This window comes from Neoarius graeffei, chromosome 1, assembly GCF_027579695.1.
Source record: "Neoarius graeffei isolate fNeoGra1 chromosome 1, fNeoGra1.pri, whole genome shotgun sequence".
Lineage (NCBI taxonomy): Eukaryota > Metazoa > Chordata > Actinopteri > Siluriformes > Ariidae > Neoarius > Neoarius graeffei.
In genome coordinates, this window is record NC_083569.1 from 42875933 (window position 1) to 42901571 (window position 25639).

At 41.5% G+C, this 25639-nt stretch overlaps 1 protein-coding gene across 2 annotated transcripts in view; it reads left to right on the top strand.

The window, feature by feature from the left end:
- The window catches only part of yes1 (YES proto-oncogene 1, Src family tyrosine kinase), a 144958-nt gene that overhangs the window by 110956 nt on the left and 8363 nt on the right, over window positions 1-25639 (top strand). For both annotated transcript variants that reach the window (XM_060932142.1, XM_060932132.1), the window contains 5 exons: window positions 679-834; window positions 9689-9868; window positions 17030-17106; window positions 17887-18040; window positions 22054-22185. In XM_060932142.1, coding sequence (XP_060788125.1) covers window positions 679-834; window positions 9689-9868; window positions 17030-17106; window positions 17887-18040; window positions 22054-22185 — 699 coding nt within the window. The remainder of the gene's footprint in view (window positions 1-678; window positions 835-9688; window positions 9869-17029; window positions 17107-17886; window positions 18041-22053; window positions 22186-25639) is intronic.

The window sequence follows — 25639 nt, forward strand, 5'->3', positions numbered from 1 at the left end:
CTTGACAACGTGCAGTATTATAACAATATTGCATGCTCCTTCTCCATTGAGGAGAGTGGCGTAATACACGGAGAATAAACCATATGACGATGATATTGCATGCCATCAATAAACCTGCTAGAAGGGAATAGAATACGTTTTTATTCCATGGAAACCGCGGCCCATATGTATAATAATATTGAATAGTCAGAATATTGCACATTTCCTTGTTTTGTTGTTAGAATTTACAATATTCTAAAACCTTGGTAATTTCCAGGTTTAAATTTAAAAAGAAAATCTTGGATTTTTAATTTGGTCTCACTTTTGTATCCCACAGTGTGTGTTCCTTTTTTTTAATTGTATGCCAAGTTTGCAGGTCCAAAATTTCTGATAAACACCACTCAATTTCTGTATTACAGTGTTAAAAAAAAAACTACAGAATAACCCAGCGGTTTCATGACATTGCAGATGCTGTGACTGCGCTAAATAGAAACTCTTGGTAGTCCACGTGTAGCTTTTTCTCTCTCTGCTTAAAGAACACGTTATGGGCACACAGAATATACACTTAAGTGTTTCACTGCAAGAATTATACACTGTGTAACTCTCTACTTTTTCATAACGCAGAACTTGAACGAACATACACAAGTCATGCTCACTTTAACCTGACGCACTGTTTGATATTTGTGTGTGTGTGTTTAGAGCATGCAGACGGACTTTGTTACAGGCTCACTACTGTCTGTCCGACTGTGAAGCCCCAGACTCAGGGCCTGGCTAAAGATGCCTGGGAGATCCCACGTGAATCACTTCGCCTGGAACTCAAACTGGGCCAAGGTTGCTTCGGAGAGGTCTGGATGGGTAAGAGTTAAACACACACCCTGTTCTTTGCCATCCTTCAGTGATCAGGGTTTAAACAGTTCTGCTTTTGAGTGTGCAATCAGTAGTCCTGCTTCTACATCCCCATTCATGTTTCAGAACAAAAGGTTTTGCACATCTTATGGTGTTAAGAACTCCAATGAAGGGCACACGGTAGCCGATCTCATGAATATTCATAGGGCTGCTTGTTCTGTTCATTCTTTCAAGCCTTTGAAACCATTGTCAGGTCTTATTAATATTTAAATGACTATTTTTTTTTTTCTTCTTCTTCTTACACCCAACATGATAAAATTACTAGTTTGACTAGAACAGGGATTGGATAAAATTCTATTTAAAATATGTATTTTATATAAAGTTCTGTCCCACCACTTCTTTTCTTTAGAACATTATCATTTAACGTATGTGAGGCCATCAGACTCGTACATTAAAGCTAGACGGCCTTTCGATGTCATGAAATCAGTGAAATTTGGTTCCCTCTGAAATGTGGTCATTGTGATGGATGTTTATTTCTGTAATATCTCACAAAATATCAGGCCGTTCCGTGGCTGGGAAGTTATTTAATTTGAGAGGATTCCCTAGCAAATAACGTGCATGAAATCGCTCGCTTCACGCAGTCAAGCAAACCGAGGAAGTCCGTGTGCGCATGCGCAGGTTTACCTTGACCGTGCACGGACACTTGCATCATTCTGTCGCTAAACGAACAGCTGATCACACCGAGGTGCTCGCTGACCGCCAATATTTATTAGTTTGGTCCTGCGTTTCCTTTTCTTCACAACATAACGTCGTCTTGCTTTCCGTTACTGTAGTCAGTCTTTCACATTTCATTTGCACACTCGCGTCCTCCGTTTTTCTCTCCTGTTTCAGATTTGTATCCCACAATGCCTTGCGTGAACGGGGAAAGCCCACCACATGATGCATGACGTAGTATCTTGTATTGGGTCATGGTGAAGCAGGAAAAAATAGCAGAGAATTTAAGACCATGTGGCCTTAAATTCATTAATTGTTCTATTTTTTAAAAAAAAAAAACTAATAAACTTGGATGTCTGTGATTTGAATTCGGTAGCTTTCGGTCTGATAAATAAAAAGAAATGGTTGACAATGCCTTGCGTGAACAGGGAAAGCCCACTACGTGATGCATAGCATAGTATCTTGAATTAGGTCATGATGAAGCAGGAAAACATAGCAGAGAATTTAGGGCCACATGGCCCTAAATTTATTAATTGTTCTATTAGGGGGAAAAATGAATAAAATTGGAAGTCTGCGATTCGAATTCCGTAGCTTTCGGTCCACTAAACAAAAGTAATTGGGTGTCAGGAAAATTCTTTTTCTGACCTAAACTTGAAAAGTCTGAAAGGCAGTCTAGCTTTAACACAACAGTTTAGATCGGGCATGCCCAAACGTTTTTCAAAGTGACCCAGATTAGATCTCATCATACCAAAGTCTGTCTGTCTGTGTATGTGTGTACAGTACCAGTCAAAACTATGGACACACTAATTCATTTTTTTCTTCATTTTTTAAAAAATTAAGACACTTCGTCTTTAGCCTCGGTCACAACCGGCCGTACGTGCTCCTACAGCCGGTCTACGTGCAAAAAATGCAAGAAACGCACGGAGGGCATGCGTGAAACGCACGGAGGGCGCGCGTGTGACGTGCTGATTTTTGAGCTGCAAACTGGCCGTAGACCGGCCGCAGAGGTTCTTTGTCATGTCAAACAAACTCTATGGGCGCTTACGTTTTTTTTCAGGTTGCAAGACAAACTTACGGCCAACGTGCGTCTTTCTCCATGAACAAAAAAACGCAGCGATTTGGGGAAACGCCAAAAATCGCACGGCCAAAAAATCGTATGTCCGGTTGTGACCTAGGCTTTAAAGTAATGACGGATGTCGTTTCTCTTTACTTAGTTGAGCGGTTCTTGACGCAATATGGATTACTGCAGTTGTGGGATAGGGCTATTTACTGGGGGGGGGTATTTTTAATTTATTGTTGACCGATCTCGAAGGCATTAAGAAAGCAAGAAATTGCACTAATTAACTTTTGACGAGGCACCTGTTAACTGAAAAACGTTCCAAGTGACGACCTCATGAAGCTGGTTAAGATGATGCCAATAGTGTGCAAAACATTTATCAAGGTAAACGCTGGATACTTTGAAGAATCTAAAATATGAAACAGGGTTTTTTTGTTTGTTTGTTTTAAACTCGATTCCATTCATGTTCCATGTGTTATTTCATAGTTTTGATGTCTTCAGTTTTGTTCTATAGTCAGTGCGTTTACATGCACATCCAAATCGAGCTGCTGTCGGTAATCGAGCAAAGGGTCCCAGCAGGGGTGCCAGAGAAATCCAATCCTACATGCACACAAGGAAACTGAGCTATTGTGTGAGGTACATTGTGCACCCGAGCCACAGGTGGCGCTACACGGCCCATCGTGTTGGTACACTTCCGGTTGTCGTCATGAAGAAGAGCTATTCAAGAGTATAAACAAAGTTATCAGTTCTGTGTTCACAAGAAGAACGAGAAGTTCGTTCTCCTTGTTCCTCCTGACCTCTTCTGCTGCTCGCTACTTAGTAGCGTTGTCATGCCGACCGAGGCTGTTGTGTTTCCCGCTTGTGGTCTCGTCACTCGTCACTTCCGGAAGGGGCAGTGCTGAAGTAAGTAGCTCGACTACGTAGCTCGATAGGGTTTACATGCACTAAGTAGCTCGGCTACAATCGCATAATCTAGGTCGCGTAGCTCGATTCCGAGAAATCCAGTTTGGTTCGATTTCAGCCGAGCTAAGGTGTTTCCATGGCATTTAGAACTTCGATTTCAGTCGAGCTGCGGCAGAAATTCGATTTTCTCTATGTGCATGTAAACACACTGAGTGTAGAAAACGGTCAAAATCCAGAAAAACCTATGAATGAGTAGGGCTGTCCAAACTTTTGACCAGTACTGTGTAGGGGTGGGTATTGCCAAGGACCTCACGATACGATACGCATCACGATACTTGAGTCACGATACGATACTGCGATATATTGCGATATTCTACATAGTTCACTGAAAAATGTAAACGCATTATGCATCTTAAAATCCGAGTTGTATGTACATCAGATGATGGTGATAATTCATGGGACAAATGGAGTCAAAACAATGTAATTCTAATTATCCATGCCATTTTATTGTAACTATACAAGCGCAAGTTACAACATATTTGCAGGAACAACACACTGTCTGGAACACATTGAAAAGTGCAGTGTGCATCTTAGTCTCCCTGAGCACGATTATGAAACAAAGTGCAGTGTGGGTCAGTGTCCACACACTGAAACTGAACTGAAACCTCAGTGAATCATGTTTCTTCTGAACTTTGAGTAAATACTCAAAATAAAATGCAGTGTCTCACACGCACTAAAATCGAAAATGCAAGATAAAGTGCAGCTTCTTGCCTTTGGTCTTATATGACAAAATTAAGTTCACAGTTACAGTAAGTCACACATCACTGAAGTAGACGGGAGGACTTTGGCGCTGTCCAGTGTAGTTTGCTTCGGGTCGGGTTTCGGTGGCTCCGGCTGAGCTAATATGTCGGGGTGGTGTCGTGCTAAGTAAGTTCGCAAGTTTGTTGTGTTACCTGAATATCTAATTGGAGCGAAACAGGTTTTGCAGAGTGCGTACTCTTGTCCGGCTCACTGTTTTTTTTTTTCTCCTTTCCTTTGGAATCCAAAGTGCCTCCAAACATCTGCCTTAAAGTTCGGCGGCGTCTCTAGGTTTACGTTAACAGCCATGCTTGCTTGTTTTTTTTTTCCTCACTGCAACCACCGGGAAAAAAAAAGAGAAGACGAAGAGTGCCTTGCAGTGAGGGAGCGGCACAGCGACACCTTGCAGAGCGGAGATGCGGAAGTCGTACTGGATTTACAACCTGTCTGAAACATGATTTATTATTTGAAAAAATATCGATATTCAAATTTTGAGTATCGATATTGAATCGGAAGACAAAGTATCGCGATATATCGCCGTATCGATAATTTTGCCCACCCCTAGTACTGTGTGTGTACCGGTATATAAGGAGTTTATTAAGAATTCTTAAAATGATTTCTGTGTTTAGCAGTTTACAGCTTTGTGAAATTGCCCCTTCTCACTGTTAACTTTTGCACTTTTTTTTTTTTTTTTCCTGTAGCCATAAGTAAACTTCATTTTATAAATAAATTTGCAGGTGTAATTGGGAGGTTGGAGGCTCTAGCAATTTTTAGCCAACCGTGTTAACCCAGTCTGCTGCCAGATAAAAGGAAAAATTGTAGTGTGTTGGCTGGTGTGCCATCTATCATACGTTCTAAGAGAGAAGCCACGGGCCAATTAACATCTGTACAAGGACCGCATTTTGCACTGGGGCCAGACTTTGGACGCCGCTGATCTACTTCAAATAGCCATCAATCCACATAAACATTACACCCTGACTCGCTGTGCGTTTAAACTCCGTGCCCCGAGCTTTGCACTGTTTGTAATGAGCTCTTTGAGGCTCAGTGTCTGCTTCTGGAGGAGAGTAATTTAGTAAACACGTCTTGCCTCTTTCATCACCACTCTCAAAGCTTACCCTGCAACATGTCCTGGCATTATGCAATCCTAGGAATTTTCTTTGCGCGTAGCACTCTAACTTCAGCAGAACTGGTGGTCAGGTTCAAACCTGCTTTTGACATTCAGTGGAATTTCATGCACGTCATAAAATATGCTCATTCAGGCGTTGCAATAGGATGTGGAAAATGGGATTTAGAATGACCATCTTGACCTCGGAGAAGTCACCGTGTTATAGAGGAAGGGTTCTATTCTAGTTCCTCAAGCCTTGAGGCTATGTATTTTTTTTTTCATCCCCTCTTTGTGGTCCCCACATATTAGCAGATAATTGGAGGGTTGTGATTACAGGGTTTATATGTTCCAGGAACTGAGACTTGACTAAAAACTGTTTAAATTGAAAGTAAGTGTGTGTGTGTGTGTTTTTCCACATACACACACTTTGTGAGTCATATAAAAGGAATAAGATGCAACAGAGCGAGCTGCTGTTATAAGAAAATAAATAATGCATAACTGGATGGTGTGATGCGACTGGTACCGCCCCAAAGTGGATTATTTCCCTAGAACAGCTTGTGCTAGTGTTTTATCCCTCAGACACCACAGTGATTTTGTCAGTTTTAAATTTATTACTGAACGCATCATGCTTTTAACCATTTATTTATTCCATTTAATGAAGTTGAACCGTCGCAAGATGTGTTATTTCCTGTTTCACTTGCATTACACAATAGCTATAGAGATCTTGCAGTCACGTGACCGGAAAGTACACAACCGCCATCTTGTCGGTCAAAAACACCGCTGAATACTGCTGCACTTGTGTACAGAATAGATCAATTTCAACCGACGGACTACATGGCTCATTTTTCTAATGAACAGATCTCATCTCATCTCATTATCTCTAGCCGCTTTATCCTGTTCTACAGGGTCGCAGGCAAGCTGGAGCCTATCCCAGCTGACTACGGGCGAAAGGCGGGGTACACCCTGGACAAGTCGCCAGGTCATCGCAGGGCTGACACATAGACACAGACAACCATTCACACTCACATTCACACCTACGCTCAATTTAGAGTCACCAGTTAACCTAACCTGCATGTCTTTGGACTGTGGGGGAAACCGGAGCACCCGGAGGAAACCCACGCGGACACGGGGAGAACATGCAAACTCCACACAGAAAGGCCCTCGCCGGCCACGGGGCTCGAACCCGGACCTTCTTGCTGTGAGGCGACAGCGCTAACCACTACACCACCGTGCCACCCTAATGAACAGATAACTAGATACATGTCTAAAATAAACGATCTACAGATTAGTGACCCTTATGGCTTACTGGACGGAGTTTTCACGACCGGATTTTGAACTGCCAGCGGAATACCCGGACGTGTATAATTACCTCATTAACTTTCCCTCGCTGTTCAGTGGTGAAGCACTGCGTGCTTATAAATCTCTGGACAGTTATCTCTACAGAAATTCAGGATTTGTCAGCGACTCAGATGTGGCATCTTGTAAACAAGAATCCTCATTGGATGGGTAAGTCACTTAAGTATTGAGTATAGCACTGACCAGCCGATTATAGAATAGAATAAGGTAATTCCAGCTGTAATTCCAAATCGTCCGTGCTGTTTACCATGGATCTGGCGTTGGAGAGGTAGAGGCTTAGCAGTGGAGATTTGAGTGGCTGTTTTCTGAGCTTAGTCAACAGGCCGGCTCTGCTTGCAGCCTTGCTTTTGCTTCCGCTCCCGGCGCCGCCTCCTTCGCTTTGCTTCCGATAACAATCCACGGAGACCCCGCTGGTCTCGCCATCTCGTCCGGAATGTTGTGCATGCGATGGAAATCGCTACAAACCGTCATTTTCTGCTGGAAACCAATGTCCAGTAAGTCCATACAGTTGTAGTGGATATTGAAGTCCGGTACAGACGAACAACATGCAAAAATACACACAAAAAACATAAACGTGCACAGGTAGGGAGAGCTTGTAGCCGCAGCCGTTGTAGTAGAATTGTATATAGTAGGGTTTTCCAGAAGAAAAGGTAGAAGTAAAAGTAGAAGTAGAAGGCGGAATATGGCGTTTGACCGACAAGATGGCGTCTGTCACAATCTGGATCGGCTGTGACGTCACATGCAAGTGCTCCATAAGCAGGCATCCTCTCACCAGGCTCTCGTTTTCTCTTTCTTCAAGTTGATTATATGGAATAAAATTTTTTTTTTTGAGACAAAAAAATGCAATCAGTCTTGTTACTCAAAAAAGGAAAAGGAAAATCCTCTGTTCTGAAGAAAACTTACTGACTGTTACAAAGCTCTGGCGCTTCCTTCCATGAATGTTAAATAAGCATCTCATTTCAGAAAGCTTTGGATTCTTGTGCATCAAGATTAAAATGATTGTGCTTTAAAGCGTTATTAGCTTCAGATTATTGTGCATCGTTTACCAAACAGGTCTCCGTGAATGAATTGTTGCTATAGAAATAATACCGGATCAGCTCATTACTGTAAATCTGTCATTTGAATTAAGGCTGGAAATGCTGTCGGAGCTTCTGATTTAGAAAATTAATCAACACGTTCTCCCCAGATTTCAGTAATGCTGTGGTAGAAAACAGTTAAACAAGTGTTCCCATTCCCCCCACCCACCTTTGAGTCTCTGTATCATTTCACTATAATGCTTCTTTTAGTATGTAAAAATGGCAGTAACCTCCGATCAGTAGCTGCAGTGTACTTGTACTAATAATGCTAGCTCTTTTCTTCTGGTAACGTAATGGTATTTAATTGACCCTGCTCTTTTATTGGCATTTACTCAATTTTTATACTAGTCCGACTGTTAAGCAACAAAAAAAACATGGAATTGTTTTTGTGATGGAAGCATGAAATTTGCCACACTAGCTCAAGTTGATGTATATAATAATTCTAGATATGGGGGCAGGCAGGCGGCACGGTGGTGTAGTGGTTAGTGCTGTCGCCTCACAGCAAGAAGGTCCGGGTTCGAGCCCCGTGGCCGGCGAGGGCCTTTCTGTGCGGAGTTTGCATGTTCTCCCCGTGTCCGCGTGGGTTTCCTCCGGGTGCTCCGGTTTCCCCCACAGTCCAAAGACATGCAGGTTAGGTTAACTGGTGACTCTAAATTGACCGTAGGTGTGAATGTGAGTGTGAATGGTTGTCTGTGTCTATGTGTCAGCCCTGTGATGACCTGGCGACTTGTCCAGGGTGTACCCCGCCTTTCGCCCGTAGTCAGCTGGGATAGGCTCCAGCTTGCCTGCGACCCTTTAGAACAGGATAAAGCGGCTAGAGATAATGAGATGAGATGGGGGCAGGCCCTGGTAAAACAACCTGCTATTCCGAGCTCTGGGGATGGGAGAAGTCCAATCATGGGTGGAAGCCAAGATGGACTACTTTGTTACAGGCAAAGGACACATGAGTTGATTCATTGCGGTTGCAAGAAAGGGTGTTCGGGTCGCTGTAAATGTATGAAGGCTAATCTTCAGTGTACAGCGAGGTATTTTTTTTCCAGTATTTTGATATCACGTGATCATATGAATCCATATTAACAGCTAAAACTTTGAACTGCAAAAATGCTCTTCTGGCAGCCTTTTTATTTTCTTAATACGGTTTCCCTATGTCATGTGACTAATCAGGTGATATCTTTGAGAGCAAGAAATTCTCTTTGTGAGGTAGACGTTCAATCAGTGTGGGCTTTTTTTTTTTTTCCTTCTGTAAGCAATCTTGTAAAAATACCTTGAAAGCAAAAGAAAATTAATTTAGCCTCGTTTTCACGTTGGGTCTATTTTTGCACATACGTATTCCAGGGCTTAGAAGCCGAATTTGAAATGCCCCCATATCTAGAATTATAAAACCAACTTGAACTAGTGTGCCAAATTTCATGCTTCTATCACAAAGTGAGCAATTTCTCACCTTAACAGCCCAACTATACACCCCCGCAAACTTTTATATAGGAATCACCCTGTCTGTCCGTCTGTCCATGTGTCTTGCAAGCGCAACTCCTCCTAAACGGTTTGATTGATTTTGATGAAACTTTACACAGTTGTAGTATACCACCTGAAGATTTGCATGAAGGAAAATAATCCCGGTCCGATGTTTCAAAGGGGAGATCATTTAACTTGTTCCCTTACATATGGCAGTATATGATGACAGGCTCGTAAGCAGGGGGGTGTTTTAATTCTATAGTGAGTTTACTCTCCGTTCTAGTTATAACAGCTTGACTGCACATGTTTTTGAATGGTAGTTATGTTTGCATGCCCTGTAGCTTTGCCTATAATTTATATAATTGTATCTCTTGTTCTCCCTCTCTCTATTCCCTGGCTTAGGCACTTGGAACGGTACGACTAAGGTGGCGATTAAGACGCTGAAGCCTGGCACCATGTCCCCCGAGGCCTTCCTTCAGGAGGCACAGATTATGAAGAAGCTCAGGCATGACAAGCTAGTACCTCTGTATGCCGTCGTGTCTGAGGAACCGATTTACATTGTGACGGAGTACATGGGCAAAGGTAATACGCACAGGATGTGCTCTGTAATTAGTATTAACTCTTTACCCCTTAAAGCAGTTGCTACAGCCACCCTTGTATATGTATCAGAGGTGGAAAGTAACGAATTACATTTACTCACGTTACTGTAATTAAGTAGATTTTTTTTGTGTAATTTGTAATTTTTTAAGTAGTTTTTGAAATGGGTAATTTTACTTTTACTCAAGTGCATTTCGAACCAAGTATTTTACTTCGCTACATTCGAAAACTGCCCGTTACTGAGTAAAAAAAATTAAATGCAGGGGAAAAAAAAAAAAAAAAAATTGGCCTAAACTGAAAGGAAACTGGCGTAGGCGCGCACACGGAATATCCATATTAGCCTACATGTATCGTTGAATGATGGCTGGTGCTGAGGTAGCCGAGCAAGAGATAGAGGAGGTCATGGAGGAGGCTGAGGATTGCCAAGAAGAGAATTCCTGTGCAACAGATGCGCTGGACAGCGAGGGAAATCCTTGGCCGTATCTCAGCCAGTACTTTGCATTCAAACGCAAACGAGGCAATAACATAATAATGCAATGCAAAATGTGCCTGCCCTGCCGTACAGAGCTATCAGTCTACAAAACTTCCACATCAAATCTGCGGAAGCATGTGGTGGTAAGTAGATATGTGCATTTACCTGTGTATCCCAAATGTTATATTTATTGTTTGGTTAAAACCTTCCACTGTTGAGTAAAATGTGCCTTCATTATCAATTCTTTTGGCCACCTAGCATCCATACTGATCACTAACGTTTCAAGTGAAGTAGCCTAAGACTACGTTCAGACTGCACCCTGAAACGACCCATATCCAATTTTTTTTGCCCATATGCGACCTGTATCCGATTTGTTATTGACAATCTGAACGACACAGATCCTATTTTTTTTCACATGCGACCCAGGCCGCTTGGATATGTGGTCCTAATTCCGATGCATATCCGTTATTTTCACATGACCGGACAGGTCGCATTCATGCGACCTACACGTCATCAACAAGAGACAAACGTCACTATTCTGCGTTGGCTAATCCCGCCTCTTTGGTGGAAAACAACAACATTTATACAGTTTTCAGAAATTAAATAGACTTTTATAGAATTGATCAAGCTAATGGTGGATTTGGTCGGGACCTGGATGTTAAACCATCTTGTATTACAAGATTATAAGATTGTTCTGGAAATTTCCAGTAATTTGACACCTTCGGTCTCATTAGTCTGCTGCCCACATTAATCAGGTTGTTGTGTGAGTTCCGCCGCCGCCACAAAAACCACATCGCCAGGTCTCGCCTCATCTCCATGCTTTACTTACAAACTTGAAGAGTGCGCTTTTTTTTTTGTTTACGTATTACGTAGATGTGCTTATTACGTGTCAATTTGCGCATGCAGGACACTTTTGGGTCGTTTTCCGTTCATATTGGAGATCGCATACAAGTCTCATATAATTGGTAATGTGAACGGCCTAACAAAAAAATCGGATTTCACAACAAATCGGATATGGGTCGTTTCAGGTTGCAGTCTGAACGTAGTGTAAATGAAATGAATCACCTCACGTTTACAAATTTGTTTTATCAGAATGACAGTCAGAAATAATACGAGTGCATGGTTTTAGTTGGAATTGGTCTCTTATGAAAAAAATCCTAATTCATGTATAGACTAGCTCCTGGGTTGTGAGCTGTAGCCTAGACTAGAGCTTTGGGAGGTCACTGATAGGCCATCAAAACATTTTCACTCTCTTGGATACTTTGTTCGATTTTGGTTTTCTTTTCTTTTTTTATTGTGGTGCTTGAGTTGGACCATACAATTCAGAATTTGGCACTCTGCTTAAAAATGTTTTATGGGGTGGTCTCAAAATAGTTTGCACATTACCTCTCGACAGGTTGTAAACATTATGCACTTAATTTGTCAATTATATTTTCTATATAAGGAAGAGCACATTGTTACTAAGGAATCGCTTAGCTGTCTTTAAATCGTGAGAGCCCAGGACACTTTGAGTTTGGTTGGTTTACGTTTCATATGTGTCATTTAGTAAGTCTGCTTTAGTGGCTTTAATAGATTAGATTAGATGAGATTAGATTCACTTTATTCATCCCACATCGGGGAAATTCACGTGTTACAGTAGCAAGAAAATGTCAAACAGATAACAAATAAAACTGAAATACAAATTAGACAAACGCAGGATTAAATACAGAGGGCTATTTGCATTATCTACTGTGAAAAAGTATAGAAATATTGCCTTATTGAGAGGCTTGGAAAAATTGCACATTACAGGTAGACTGTGTGTGTATATATACATAAATAATATATGCATAAAAATAGCAGGCGTTTGTCAGTAAAGAAAAAAATGGATGATAGAATTTACAAGTTATGCCACTTGTACTTGAAAATGTTTTATGGGGTAGTCCAGGGCTTTTCAAAGTGTGGGGCGCCAGAGTTCTTCGGGGGGGGGCGCAACGTGAGAGACCAAATGGATCGATTTTTAGTACCTAAAGCTACAGGGAGTGAGGAGACGGCCAAGCAAAAAAACAGAGCCTCCAGGATGTTGCGATTTGCAACTTCAGCGCAAATTCAACCAATGCCCGCGAATTCAGGGCGGTGTTGCAATTATATCCAATCACCGCAACTTTCCCGCAAATTTGACCAATCGTTGGCGTCGTCTTGAGGTGACATCGACAAACTACCTTCCGCCTTACTTCCGGATGTCTATGTTCAAGAGAAGCAGCATGCGCGCAGTGTTGCCAGATTGGCGGTTTCAAGTGCATTTTGGCGGGTTTTGAACATATTTTGGACTGGAAAACGTCAGCAGTATCTGGCAACACTGCATGATGTGCGAGTCAGTGTTTCTGTAGGCTTAAATTCTGTTACTGAAAGTGTGTTATGTTTACAGTGAAGGACTGTGTGCACTTTATTTTTATTTTTTTTTACTTAATACAAGAAATTAATGGATGCCAACATTTTTGCCAAAATGGTATTTTATTTTCCATTGTTTAGGCAGCTTCAGCATCATACTGTGAGATTCTGTTCAAATTGTTTTTTTTTTCCTTCTATGAAGCCTGAGCCATTTATTTTATTAGTTTATAATTATTGTTTAATTTAGTCTTCAGGAGAAACTGCCTGCACACGGTACTAGTATTAATAGTTTTTTTTTTTTCTTACATGAAAGCTGAGGCATTTATATTATATTTTAAGGTAACTACATGTTGTGCTGTGAGGTTCTATGCACTTTAACTTTTGAACCAGCAGGTGCATTTGGATAAGTAAAGCCTATTTTTCTGCATTTTTGTAGTCCTGGTAATCTTTTATATTGGTAAAGTTGTTTATAGGACCATTTCTCAGTGTCTTTGTTTTTTAATCAATAGTTTTTCAGTAATAACTTAATATTTAACGTCACTCAATTTTAATCACAAAAAGAGAAAATCGCAACAATTTCTCGCAACTTTCACTTCCTCCCGCAGTGTAATCGCAACAAAAACCTAAACACCGCAACTTTCATCGCAATTTTTTTGGAAACCCCCGCAACATCAGACATTTTAGCCCGCAACAATCACAAAAAAGGCCCGCGGAATCCTGGGGGGACTGGAAAAAGAAGGAAGTCTGACCACGATTATTTAAAGTTTGGATTTTCATGGACTGGATCTGAAGATGCTCCACTGCCACAGTGTGTTGTCTGCCAAGAGGTGCTAGCTAACGATGCTATGGGATGCTTAAAATGTGTAAAACAAGATGTTTTAAAAAGCACAGATGTTTAAAATGTGAAAAAGAAAAAAAATAATGTGTACAACAACCATTTTTTTTAAATACGAATGGAACAGTAAGTATAGCAACAACAAAAATTGTAAGGGGGGGCGCGGTTGTTTATTTGCTCTCCGAGGGGGGACTGACTCTCCCACACTTTGAAAACCCCTGGGGTAGTCCAAACAAAGCTTCATACATTATACTGCCTGAAAGGTTATTATGTGGACTAATAGTTCATTAAAAACAATTTGATTTATGACTTGTCCTTTCTTTTTTTACATCAAATAATTGAAAGTAACTAAGTAACTTTTACTCAAAGTACATTTTAAATTGAGTACTTTTTTACTTTTACTCGAGTAGATTTTTAGATGGGTACTTTTACTTGAGTAGAATTTAAGCAAAGTAAAGATACTTTTACTTAATTACAATTTTTCAGTACTTTTTCCACCTCTGATATGTATATACTGTTCACCCTGAGAACATATGTACAAGAAAAAAAGTCTAAAGACAAGGTTTTGTTCATACCAGTTTTCTCCTTCATTATGTTGAAACAGTCATGACACATCATACATTTTTGAAAAGAGGGCATGACACAGAATACAAAAATCACTCAAAATTATGTTTCAACATTCACCAACTCGCAGGGAGTGTCTGAAAGGTGAGTAAATACCTGTGTGAAAACCAGTCTTCACATTTTACATGAAGAATTCATGTCAAATGGTGTACAATAAATGATTACTGCAACTTTTACAAAGATGCTTTATATAACGTTCAATTATCTTTTCAAAATTCATCCATTTTATCATAAATATTCACCTGGGATACCTGTAAAGGGTAAAATACGTATGTAGAGGCAAATTCGGAGTCGTCAAATGGCGTCATTATGGTGCATACACGCCGGCGTCATATGTCGTCATTATGGGATATACACGGGGTCGTCATTAAGGGGTAAAGAGTTAATACAGTGTGAGAATTTTAATGTGCAGGTGTAGCTGTCTAGACTTTGGCAGGGATCATTAGAAGGCAGTCCGTGCGCTGCAGGATAAATATTGCATTGTGTGTGTGGGAGAGTGAAATGGATTTCTAAAAGTGTGTCCTTAACCCCATGTTCATGCTAGCACAGGACGAGCGAGTTGTTTGTGTGTTTGCTGTGAGGGTTGAGTGCTCGCTCACAACCGTGTAATGTCCATTATCCTGTTCTGATTAGAAACAGTAGTAACCAAAATGTATGACTTGTAGTAATCATAAGTCACTTATGATTTCTACACAGCAGTTTTGTTTTACAACCCCGATTCCAAAAAAGTTGGGACAAGTACAAATTGTAAATAAAAACAGAATGCAATAATTTACAAATCTCAAAAACTGATATTGTATTCACAATAGAACATAGACAACATATCAAATGTCGAAAGTGAGACATTTTGAAATTTCATGCCAAATATTGGCTCATTTGAAATTTCATGACACCGAAACATCTCAAAAAAGTTGGGACAGGGGCAATAAGAGGCTGGAAAAGTTAAAGGTACAAAAAAGGAACAGCTGGAGGACCAAACTGCAACTCATTAGGTCAATTGGCAATAGGTCATTAACATGACTGGGTATAAAAAGAGCATCTTGGAGTGGCAGCGGCTCTCAGAAGTAAAGATGGGAAGAGGATCACCAATCCCCCTAATTCTGCGCCGACAAATAGTGGAGCAATATCAGAAAGGAGTTCGACAGTGTAAAATTGCAAAGAGTTTGAACATATCATCATCTACAGTGCATAATATCATCAAAAGGTTCAGAGAATCTGGAAGAATCTCTGTGCGTAAGGGTCAAGGCCGGAAAACCATACTGGGTGCCCGTGATCTTCGGGCCCTTAGACGGCACTGCATCACATACAGGCATGCTTCTGTATTGGAAATCACAAAATGGGCTCAGGAATATTTCCAGAGAACATTATCTGTGAACACAATTCACCGTGCCATCCGCCGTTGCCAGCTAAAACTCTATATTCAAAGAAGAAGCCGTATCTAAACATGATCCAGAAGCGCAGACGTCTTCTCTGGGCCAAGGCTCATTTAAAATGGACTGTGGCAAAGTGGAAAACTGTTCTGTGGTCAGACGAATCAAAATTTGAAGTTCTTTATGGAAATCAGGGACGCCGTGTCATTCGGACTAAAGAGGAGAAGGACGACCCAAGTTGTTATCAGCGCTCAGTTCAGAAGCCTGCATCTCTGATGGTATGGGGTTGCATTAGTGTTTGTGGCATGGGCAGCTTACACATCTGGAAAGACCCCATCAATGCTGAAAGGTATATCCAGGTTCTAGAGCAACATATGCTCCCATCCAGACGACGTCTCTTTCAGGGAAGACCTTGCATTTTCCAACATGACAATGCCAAACCATATACTGCATCAATTACAGCATCATGGCTGTGTAGAAGAAGGGTCCAGGTACTGAACTGGCCAGCCTGCAGTCCAGATCTTTCACCCATAGAAAACATTTGGCGCATCATAAAACGGAAGATACGACAAAAAAGACCTAAGACAGTTGAGCAACTAGAATCCTACATTAGACAAGAATGGGTTAACATTCCTATCCCTAACCTTGAGCAACTTGTCTCCTCAGTCCCCAGACGTTTACAGACTGTTGTAAAGAGAAAAGAGGATGTCTCACAGTGGTAAACATGGCCTTGTCCCAACTTTTTTGAGATGTGTTGTTGTCATGAAATTTAAAATCGCCTAATTTTTCTCTTTAAATGGTACATTTTCTTAGTTTAAACATTTGATATGTCATCTATGTTCTATTCTGAATAAATATGGAATTTTGAAACTTCCACATCATTGCAATCCGTTTTTATTTACAATTTGTACTTTGTCCCAACTTTTTTGGAATCGGGGTTGTAAATGTATTTTTGATTTCAAGGTTGCATGCTAGGCTTAGTAGTACTAGCTTCGTTGATCGATTGGGAAAAACAAGCTAACTGTATTAATATGTACACGCACCAATGGCAAAGATGATCTTTGCTACTTTCTTACAGGCTTTTACTTTCCTTCCTGATGTCTCTACACACATTTAATGAAAGGTCAGAACAGACCACACATGCCTTACGATTGGTTTGAGAAAAGATTTGAGCATAGAATTTAAAATTTCAAATGCCACACGGTCACTTCGCCGCTTGCTAATGACGCAGAAATCGCAGCTCTGTAACGCCCATAGAAAATGAATGGTCGCTTTGTCTCTTGCTAGCGTGAAGGTTAGCATAGGGTTCGGCATTCCAAACCCATGTGAGAGCATTCAGACATCTGTTTTAAACCTGGCTTTGTTTCACAGATATAAATGAAAGTTGGAGCATTTGCGAGTTTGACTTGATTGCATTTAAGTAACAAGAATTGTTAAATAAATCAGTGTGACGTAATGGTCGCGTATGTCTCTCCTAGGGAGTTTGCTGGATTTCCTAAAGGAAGGCGAAGGCAAATATCTCAAGCTTCCCCAGCTAGTGGACATGGCAGCACAGGTAAGAGTGTCGCGCCACTCCCACTGTTCCTTCATTCCCTGTTTTAGGTGCCTTTAGTACGTTCGTATGATGCCTTTCCCATTTTGCAGGCCTGTCATGTCATCTTATATCAAGCCAGCTGTTTACTGCTACACGTGTCAACAGTCAGCTGTCTCGTTTAGCTCTGAGAAATGTCTGGCAGAAGTTTTTCTCTGTGTGCCTGTCACAACTGTTTAATGCGCTGTGGCGTTTCGCCATCTGCAGGTCTCGCCCATTCCCAGGAGCTCCCATGCTCATTTCCACTTAACGCTTGGAGCACTTAACCTCGTCTCCTGAGAGACCACTTCGCTTTAATGTGCCAACACATATTTGCTCTTTGCTCTTAAGCCAGTATTCCCATCCATCTTTTTTTGTGAAATTTCTCTCTTCTCTTCAAGCTGCCATCACCACCACACTGTCTTAATTAAGCCTTCCAGCATTCTGTCTTGTCTCTTCCGCAGAGAGGAGGTTTTGCTGGATAAACACGAATCATTTGGACAGCTCCTTAAATGAGTGCCTGTCTGTGATGCACTGGGAATTTGACTAACATTTCCTGTGTTCTTTTATTGCTCACCCTATTTCTGACATGGCCAGTAGCAGAGCTATTCAACGTTGTTTCCTAATTAGCTGAACTACTTTTGAATTTGGTAATCATCCTAATGGAGGTTATTTCATTAAACTACTAATGTTCTTGACGACTGTGGTTTCCTTAATGGTGCCACCATTTCCTTGAACTAATCTTGATTCTGTGATCTCCTGCAGATCGCCGATGGCATGGCCTTCATCGAGAGGATGAATTACATCCACAGAGACCTGCGGGCAGCCAACATCCTAGTGGGAGAAAACCTGGTTTGCAAGATTGCCGATTTTGGCCTGGCCAGGCTGATTGAGGATAACGAATACACTGCTAGACAAGGTGTGTGTGGTTGTGGAAAGAGTTAGGAATTAGGTTTGGCAGTTAATTGTATGGTAGTGTGTTGGTGTGCATCCCAGAATGAGTCATTAGAGGTAGCACAATTCGTTATATAAGGTGTGCAATTAAATTGTCACATGATCTCGGTCATATATATAATATTATATTTCAGTATGAGTGATTCCATGCTTATGGGTACTGAAATGGGGACATGAACTTATTTTTAAAAATTCACCTAAAACCATTTCTTTTTTTACCATCAGGTCACAAAACATGTAATCTTTAATGAATGATATGTTAAAAGATAACTTTAATTTTCTGAGATGTAATAAAAACATATTTATATGCCAAAGTCAGAACGTAACAGAAGTGTTGTGGACATGTATATTCTCAATTTTAACAATGTAGAATTACTTTTTGAAACATAGGAAGGTGATGTTTTAGCAAATATAATTAACATGTGTAGTAGAATAAACATACACATTCTTTCAATAAGATTAACATGGTATATAGCTAGATTGTAATTAATTTGTAACAGACGCGAGATGGACAATCGTAACAGAAGTAATGTAACAGACATCATTTTGGAACTCATAGGCTTGACTTTGGCATATAAATATGTTTTTATTACATCTCAGAAAATTAAAGTTATCTTTTAACATATCATTCATTAAAGATTACATGTTTTGTGACCTGATGGTAAAAAAAGAAATGGTTTTAGGTGAATTTTTAAAAATAAGTTCATGTCCCCATTTCAGTACCCATAAGCGTGGAATCACTCATACTGAACTTCGGGGCAGCACGGTGGTGTAGTGGTTAGCGCTGTCGCCTCACAGCAAGAAGGTCCGGGTTCGAGCCCCGTGGCCGGTGAGGGCCTTTCTGTGTGGAGTTTGCATGTTCTCTCCGTGTCCGCGTGGGTTTCCTCCGGGTGCTCCGGTTTCCCCCACAGTCCAAAGACATGCAGGTTAGGTTAACTGGTGACTCTAAATTGAGCGTAGGTGTGAATGTGAGTGTGAATGGTTGTCTGTGTCTATGTGTCAGCCCTGTGATGACCTGGCGACTTGTCCAGGGTGTACCCCGCCTTTCGCCCGTAGTCAGCTGGTATAGGCTCCAGCTCGCCTGCGACCCTGTAGAACAGGATAAAGCGGCTAGAGATAATGAGATGAGATGATACTGAACTTCACTATTACGGCCTGTGTTTGTGTAGATTCATGACACAATCTCAATTCAGTCCATTTCATTCCCAGGTTGTAACATTGCAAAATGTAGAAAAGTTCAAGGCGGTTGAATACTTGTGCACTCAACATGTGCAAAAGCGGTGTGAAATATAGGGGTAAGGCCAGGAGATGAAGATTATGGGCTTAATATTGGCAGTGGGTTTGATGTATGAGAAGATCCTGGCAGCTAAAGATACATTAGTATTTATGTAGTTTATTTTATGAGAGGGAGATGTAGTGTAACTGGCAGTCTAAATGTTTTGTAAGCATAAACCAGGCTTTCAGGATCTTTCAGTAGAACTCGAAATTGATGTTTGTACCTGGAGGAAAGTACTCCCAGCATCAGCTCACTTTGCATCACTGCATCCCCAAATGCCCCCTGCTGGAAGACCTGATGGACTGATTAGAGCTTTGATTTGCTGTCTGGCTCGCTCTCGCTTCCTCCACACTGGATTAAACCTGTTCAGTAACAGCTATCTTGGGGACTTCCTGTGGCTCAAGTGTTAAATGAAATCCTCTGCCCTCTGGACAGATTTTTTTTTTTTTTAACCTTTCATATCATACACTGAGCTGCCAGTTTAGTAGTTAAATCTTGCTTGTAGAAAGGCTCATTGGTCATTTTATTGAGTAAAAAAAAAAAAATGGACTTTTTTTTTTGTGCTGCCCTCTGGAAAATTTTCAGAAAATAAATCCGTACCAAGTGGTGCAAAAAAACTTGGAGAACCCTTGGATTAGGCAACCACATATAGAAGTGATCGATGTGATCCAGACAGACAGACTTGCTAAGGTAGGATTAGGTGTGCTGTCTGATTACAGAGCAGCTCACTGCTGAACTCCAGACTCCCAGTAAACACTCATTATACCCAAATGGCTTCCTTTGGACAGGTGAAGCAACACTCTCCTTTAACCACTGATAATACTTTGAGAATATTATTAATTTCTTTAGGGTTTTTTTTTTTTTTTTGGGCATGTTATAATTGTAGCATTTCTCATGATGGTTGCGTTTGTGTGCAAACGTTCTCTTTTGATGTCGCTCCTTTTTTGTCGGGCTGCTCTGTCCCTGTGTCCGAAATCACTCCGTACTCACTATATAGTGAGGTCACAATTTTGTAGTGCTGTCCAAATGTCCAGTGAGAATTCTTACACCCTGTATAGTGCACTCAAAGTATCCCATGATGCATCATGAAAAGTAGTGTACTTGGTTAGATGGTCACTAACCAAGCAGTATATCCCATCATGCACTGCGGTCGCACTGAGAAAAATCGAATCAAAAGCCTCAAGTTTGATTTAATTTAAACCAAAGGCAGCGCTAAAGTAAGTATTCGGCCTTGATTTAAAAGAAGCAGGTACTTTGTATGTATTAATGTGGGGAAATATGCTCAGTATAATATGTATTTATTAGGGCTGTAACGATACACCCAACTCACGATTCGATTCGTATCGCGATTTTTGACCCACGATTCGATACGCCCACGATTTTTTTTAAATGTTTTTTTAAAGTAGTAAATTTGACTTATTAACATTTACTTACTTACATTAACTATTTAATAACAAATAATTCAGACCACTGCAGAGAATGAGTAATATGTATGCAAAAATGAACAAATGTATATCCAAAGATTGTTTTATTTCTCAAAATAATACTGTTGAGCCGGAAGCTCTGTTTTTTTCGGTTCTGAAAAAGTCATTTTTCCAAATCGTGTAAATCCGTTAAGATTTTTTTTTTGGGGGGGGTGGCTCTCTCACTGTCTCACTCTCATAGGGCCAATGATTTTCTGTGATCGCGGAAAACAGATGGAAATTACGGAATTTTTATGGTGAAACATTGCTCGCGTGTCAAACTGTAACTGCCGCAGAAGGCTTCCGCCCAAGCAGACATGCCTTCAGTGTTGCCAGATATTGCTAACGTTTTCCACCCCAAAATATGTTCAAAACCAGCCAAAAAGCACCTAAACCTGCCCAATCTGGCAACACTGCATGCCTTTCCGGTCAAGTGATTGTGATTGGCTTGTGGCACACCTAGCCAGCCAATGAGCTGCTTGTTTACAGATTCGCTCCCCGCGTCGCAACCAGAATGGCGACCGCTTAAAAGAAATGAATGCTCTGCCAGTGGCGAGTGTGGACGTTGCGTGACTCGCAGAAGATTGTCGCAGGTCGGTGAAAAAACGACTTACTAATAGATATAAAAAAATAAAAGTAATTTAAGTAAGTTTAAAATGTAATTTAAATAAAAAGTAAAGTATTCATAAATTGAAGTTTGGAAGCGCCTCTGTTTTTGGGCTGAGGAGAAGTTTGAAAGGGTGTACCGCGATTCTGCCTTCTTGTATCGCGATACGGATCGTGGCTCTGCGTATCTCGATTTCGATACGCATATCGTTACAGCCCTAGTATTTATCACAGAAATGCATGCATGTACAGTACTTATTATTTTGAAACCCCACCAGATCTGGCACGTTTTAATTGTGCAACAGTAATAACATAAATGACGGACTAGCGTCCGAAAGTGGGTTTTTTTTTTTTTCGTTTTACCAATGAACTTGCTATATAGGAATTCCCTATATAGTGAGTAAGGAGTAGTGAACGAGTGAGTGATTTCGAACACTGGGTGTATGTTTCTAATATGACATGGTACATGTTGTTCCATAGTTTGTCAAATATGGAAGAATTCAGAAAATTGGGGAGGGGGGGTGGGTTATTTTAAGGCATCTTTTGAAACTTTGAGAAGAGATGACTGGAGTTCTCTTACTGCTTTCAGACCGAGTTGGAAACCCATTCTGACCGCTAACTCTGTTCAATTAGGAGCCAAGTTCCCCATTAAATGGACAGCACCTGAGGCAGCTCTCTATGGCCGCTTCACCATCAAATCTGATGTCTGGTCTTTCGGTATCCTGCTGACTGAGCTCGTCACCAAGGGCAGAGTGCCATACCCAGGTGAGACGCGCACAAACCGACCTCACAGCTTTCCACTCGACAAAATCCAGACCATATTTAGAGCGGGGTCCTTTTGTTCTCCAACACAAAGCTGCTTGGTTAGAATTTTCACCCAGGCCTACAGTGCAGCCTGCCATTGTAATGTGACTCAGCTTTAATTAACACCTTCACTGGCAGCCAGCTTAACAAAGGCTGCCTGTCGATCCTTATCAAGGACGCGAGTTGAGTAGTATGGTGAGCTGCACTTGAGTATTTGCTCCTGTACGCCACCTACTGGATGCTGCTGGGTGTGTGATGACTGATGATAGGCTGCCATCTGGCTGAGACAAGCATGGAGGCTGACTGGGCACCAGTTTTTATTTATTGCCATCTGTGCTGGCCAGGCCTGAAGCCCTCCTGCTGCTTTCACCATACCCTTCTAGCTACTTCAGTAACTAGGTTACTCATCCTGTCCTCTTTGCTCCAAGCGTCTCTCTTCCAATTCTTATTTATTTTTCTCCTTAATTTAGTAATTCAAAAGCTGTGGAGGGAGGTGGCTATCACATGCTTCCTCCGAGACATGTGAAGCCATCCAACCCTTCCCCCCCCACCCCCCCACCCAAACTGCTCTGCTTACAGCATCCCAGAGCGACATAACAGACTCTGAGGAAAGCCTGTCCACTCTCTTCTACATGCATGAGCTCCCAGGCATCCGCAATCGCATACTGTTGCTGTGATTGACAGGGGACGGAGAGTATGCCATCCGTCACTCCTAGAGGGCATGGGCAATTTTGTCCTCTTGGACTTCTGGCTATGGATGGCTGTGGTATCATGGGATTCGCTCATCATTTCCAGAGAAATAGGCAGAATGCTTTTTGTTGCACCCTAATAAAATTGTATTTGAATAGCACTTTTAACAGTAGACGTTGTCACAAAGCAGCATTACTGAAAAGATCCCTAACGAACAAGCCAGAAATGATGGTAAACCCTTCCTCTTCTGGGTGACACCAGATAGTGCGATGATGAATCATTATTACAAGTGTATACTATAAAGTCAGTATGAGCATATTGTGAATGACATAACTAGGCATTTATGATTTTGGGGGGATAAAGGCATTCTTTTCCCCTTTATGGATTAAAAAATAACCTCAGAATGTTTCTTTGTCATTACTTTTAAAGTATAGAGCATAAGGCCCTACAGTAGACCTTATAATTTCTGTTGAGCATGGATCTATTGTTGTAAACTGATGGAGAGTAAAGGCTGTGTGACCAAGAATATCTCCTTTCTTATGCAAGTTACTGGCCCTAAGGAGGCTATTCAGTCAGAAAGAGCATGATGTTTATAAAGTGTAACAAAACCTGACGTTTTCAAGGGAACGCTTGTCAGGACAAATATGCAAGATCCTTTAAATTGCTCATAAAATATTCATTAAATGACAAAAGTCGCATTTGAAAGTTTCCATTTTGTACGTGTGCACCCCTACTCTCCATCAGTCCTGCTCCTTTTGGCCTGCTGTCAGTCTCCCTTCCCTCTTTCTCCCTTTAATAGCTTGCTGGTATGAAACAAATTCTTCTTCTTTTGGCCGTTCCCGATTAGGGGTCGCCACAGCGGATGTTTCATCTCCATTGCTCCCTGTCCTCCACATCCTTCTCTACCACACCTGCCACTTTCATGTCCTCTCTCACCACATCCATGTATCTCCTCTTTGGCCTTCCTCGTTTTCGTGTGCCTGGCAGCTCCATCCTCAACATTCTCCTTCCAACACGCTCTGCATCTCTTCTCAGGATGTTCCCGTACCATCTCAGTCTCATCTCTCTTAGCTTAATTACCAAGCTCTCCACATGTGCTGTCCCTCTGATGTGCTCGTTCCTTATCCTGTTTAACCTCCCATCGCAAACCTTAACATCCTCAACTCCGCCACCTCCAACTTTGCCTCCTGTCTCTTCGTTAAGGGTACGGTCTCCAATCCATACATCACAGCTTGTCTCACTACTGTCTTATACAGCTTACCTTTCACTTTTGCTGGGACTTTCCTATCACAAATGACTCCCGAACTCCTTCTCCAACTGCTCCACCCTGCCTGCACTCTTTCTCACCTCACTATCGCAGCTCCCATTTTCCTACACAGTTGTCCCCAGGTACTTGAATTCACCAACTTCCTTTACATCTCCTCCTTGCATCTTCACTACACTCTCATCCCTGTTCTCACTGATGCACATGTATTCTGTTTTGCTCCTGCTCACCTTCATTCCTCTTCGTTCCAATGCATACCTCCATCTCTCCAAACCCAGCTCAACCTCCTTTCTACTTTCACCACATATCACAATATCATCCGCAAACATCATGTTCCATGGTGACTCCTGCCTCACTTCGTCCGTCAAGCTATCCATCACTATGGCAAACAAGAAAGGACTCAAAGCAGATCCTTGATGGAGTCCCACCTTCACCTTGAACCATTCAGTCGTTCCAACTGCACACCTCACTGCTGTTTCACTGTTCTCATACATGTCTTGCACCACTGATATACTTCTCATTTACTCCACTCTTTCTCATACAATACCATAACTCCTCTCTCAGCACTCGATCGTATGCCTTCTCCAGGCCTACAAATACACAATGTAGCTTTCTCTGGCCTTCCCTGTACTTCTCCATTATCATTCTTGAAGCAAAAATTGCATCTGACGTGCTCTTCCTTGGCATAAACCCGTACTGCTGTTCACAGATTGCTACCTCTCTTCTAAATTTCACCTCCAATACCCTTTCCCATAACTTCATGGTGTGGCTCATCAATTTTATCCCTCTGTAATTACTGCAGCTCTGTACATCTCCCTTATTCTTGTATATTGGGACTAGCACACACTCCATTCATTCGGCATTTTCTCATTCTCGAGGATCTTATTGAACAATCTCGTTAGGAACTCCACAGCCGTCTCACCCAAACATCTCCAAGCCTCAATCAGGATACCATCTGGTCCAATTGCTTTCCCAGTCTTCATTCTTTTCATGGCTGCCCTCACCTCATCCTTACTAGTTGGTTAGTAAACTGGTATGAAACAAATTAAACTCCGATAATCCAAAACTCTATGCACGAGTAATAAATCATTAAATTCCATTGAACCAGCAACCTTTTCTCACCAGACTGGCCTTTCACAGAGCTGCTAGTGCTGAAGAATTTTCATATATCCATCAATAAAAGTAAGGATTTGAGTATGTTTTGCTTATATGCCTAGTGATGCCCATGAGTCCTGTGATGACACGATGGGCTTTATGATAACAGACAGGCGCTGGCCTAATTGTCGTCCCCCCCCCCCCCCCCCCCCCCCCCCAACTCTTTGGGTGCATTGCTATCAACTACTGAATGATGCAATCAAAAGAGCCCTAGCCAAAAAGAGTCATGGGCTACATCTGAACCATACTACCAGACTGAAGCCTGCTACAGATGTACCATTGTAGAGTTTTCGAAAAGCTTATTAA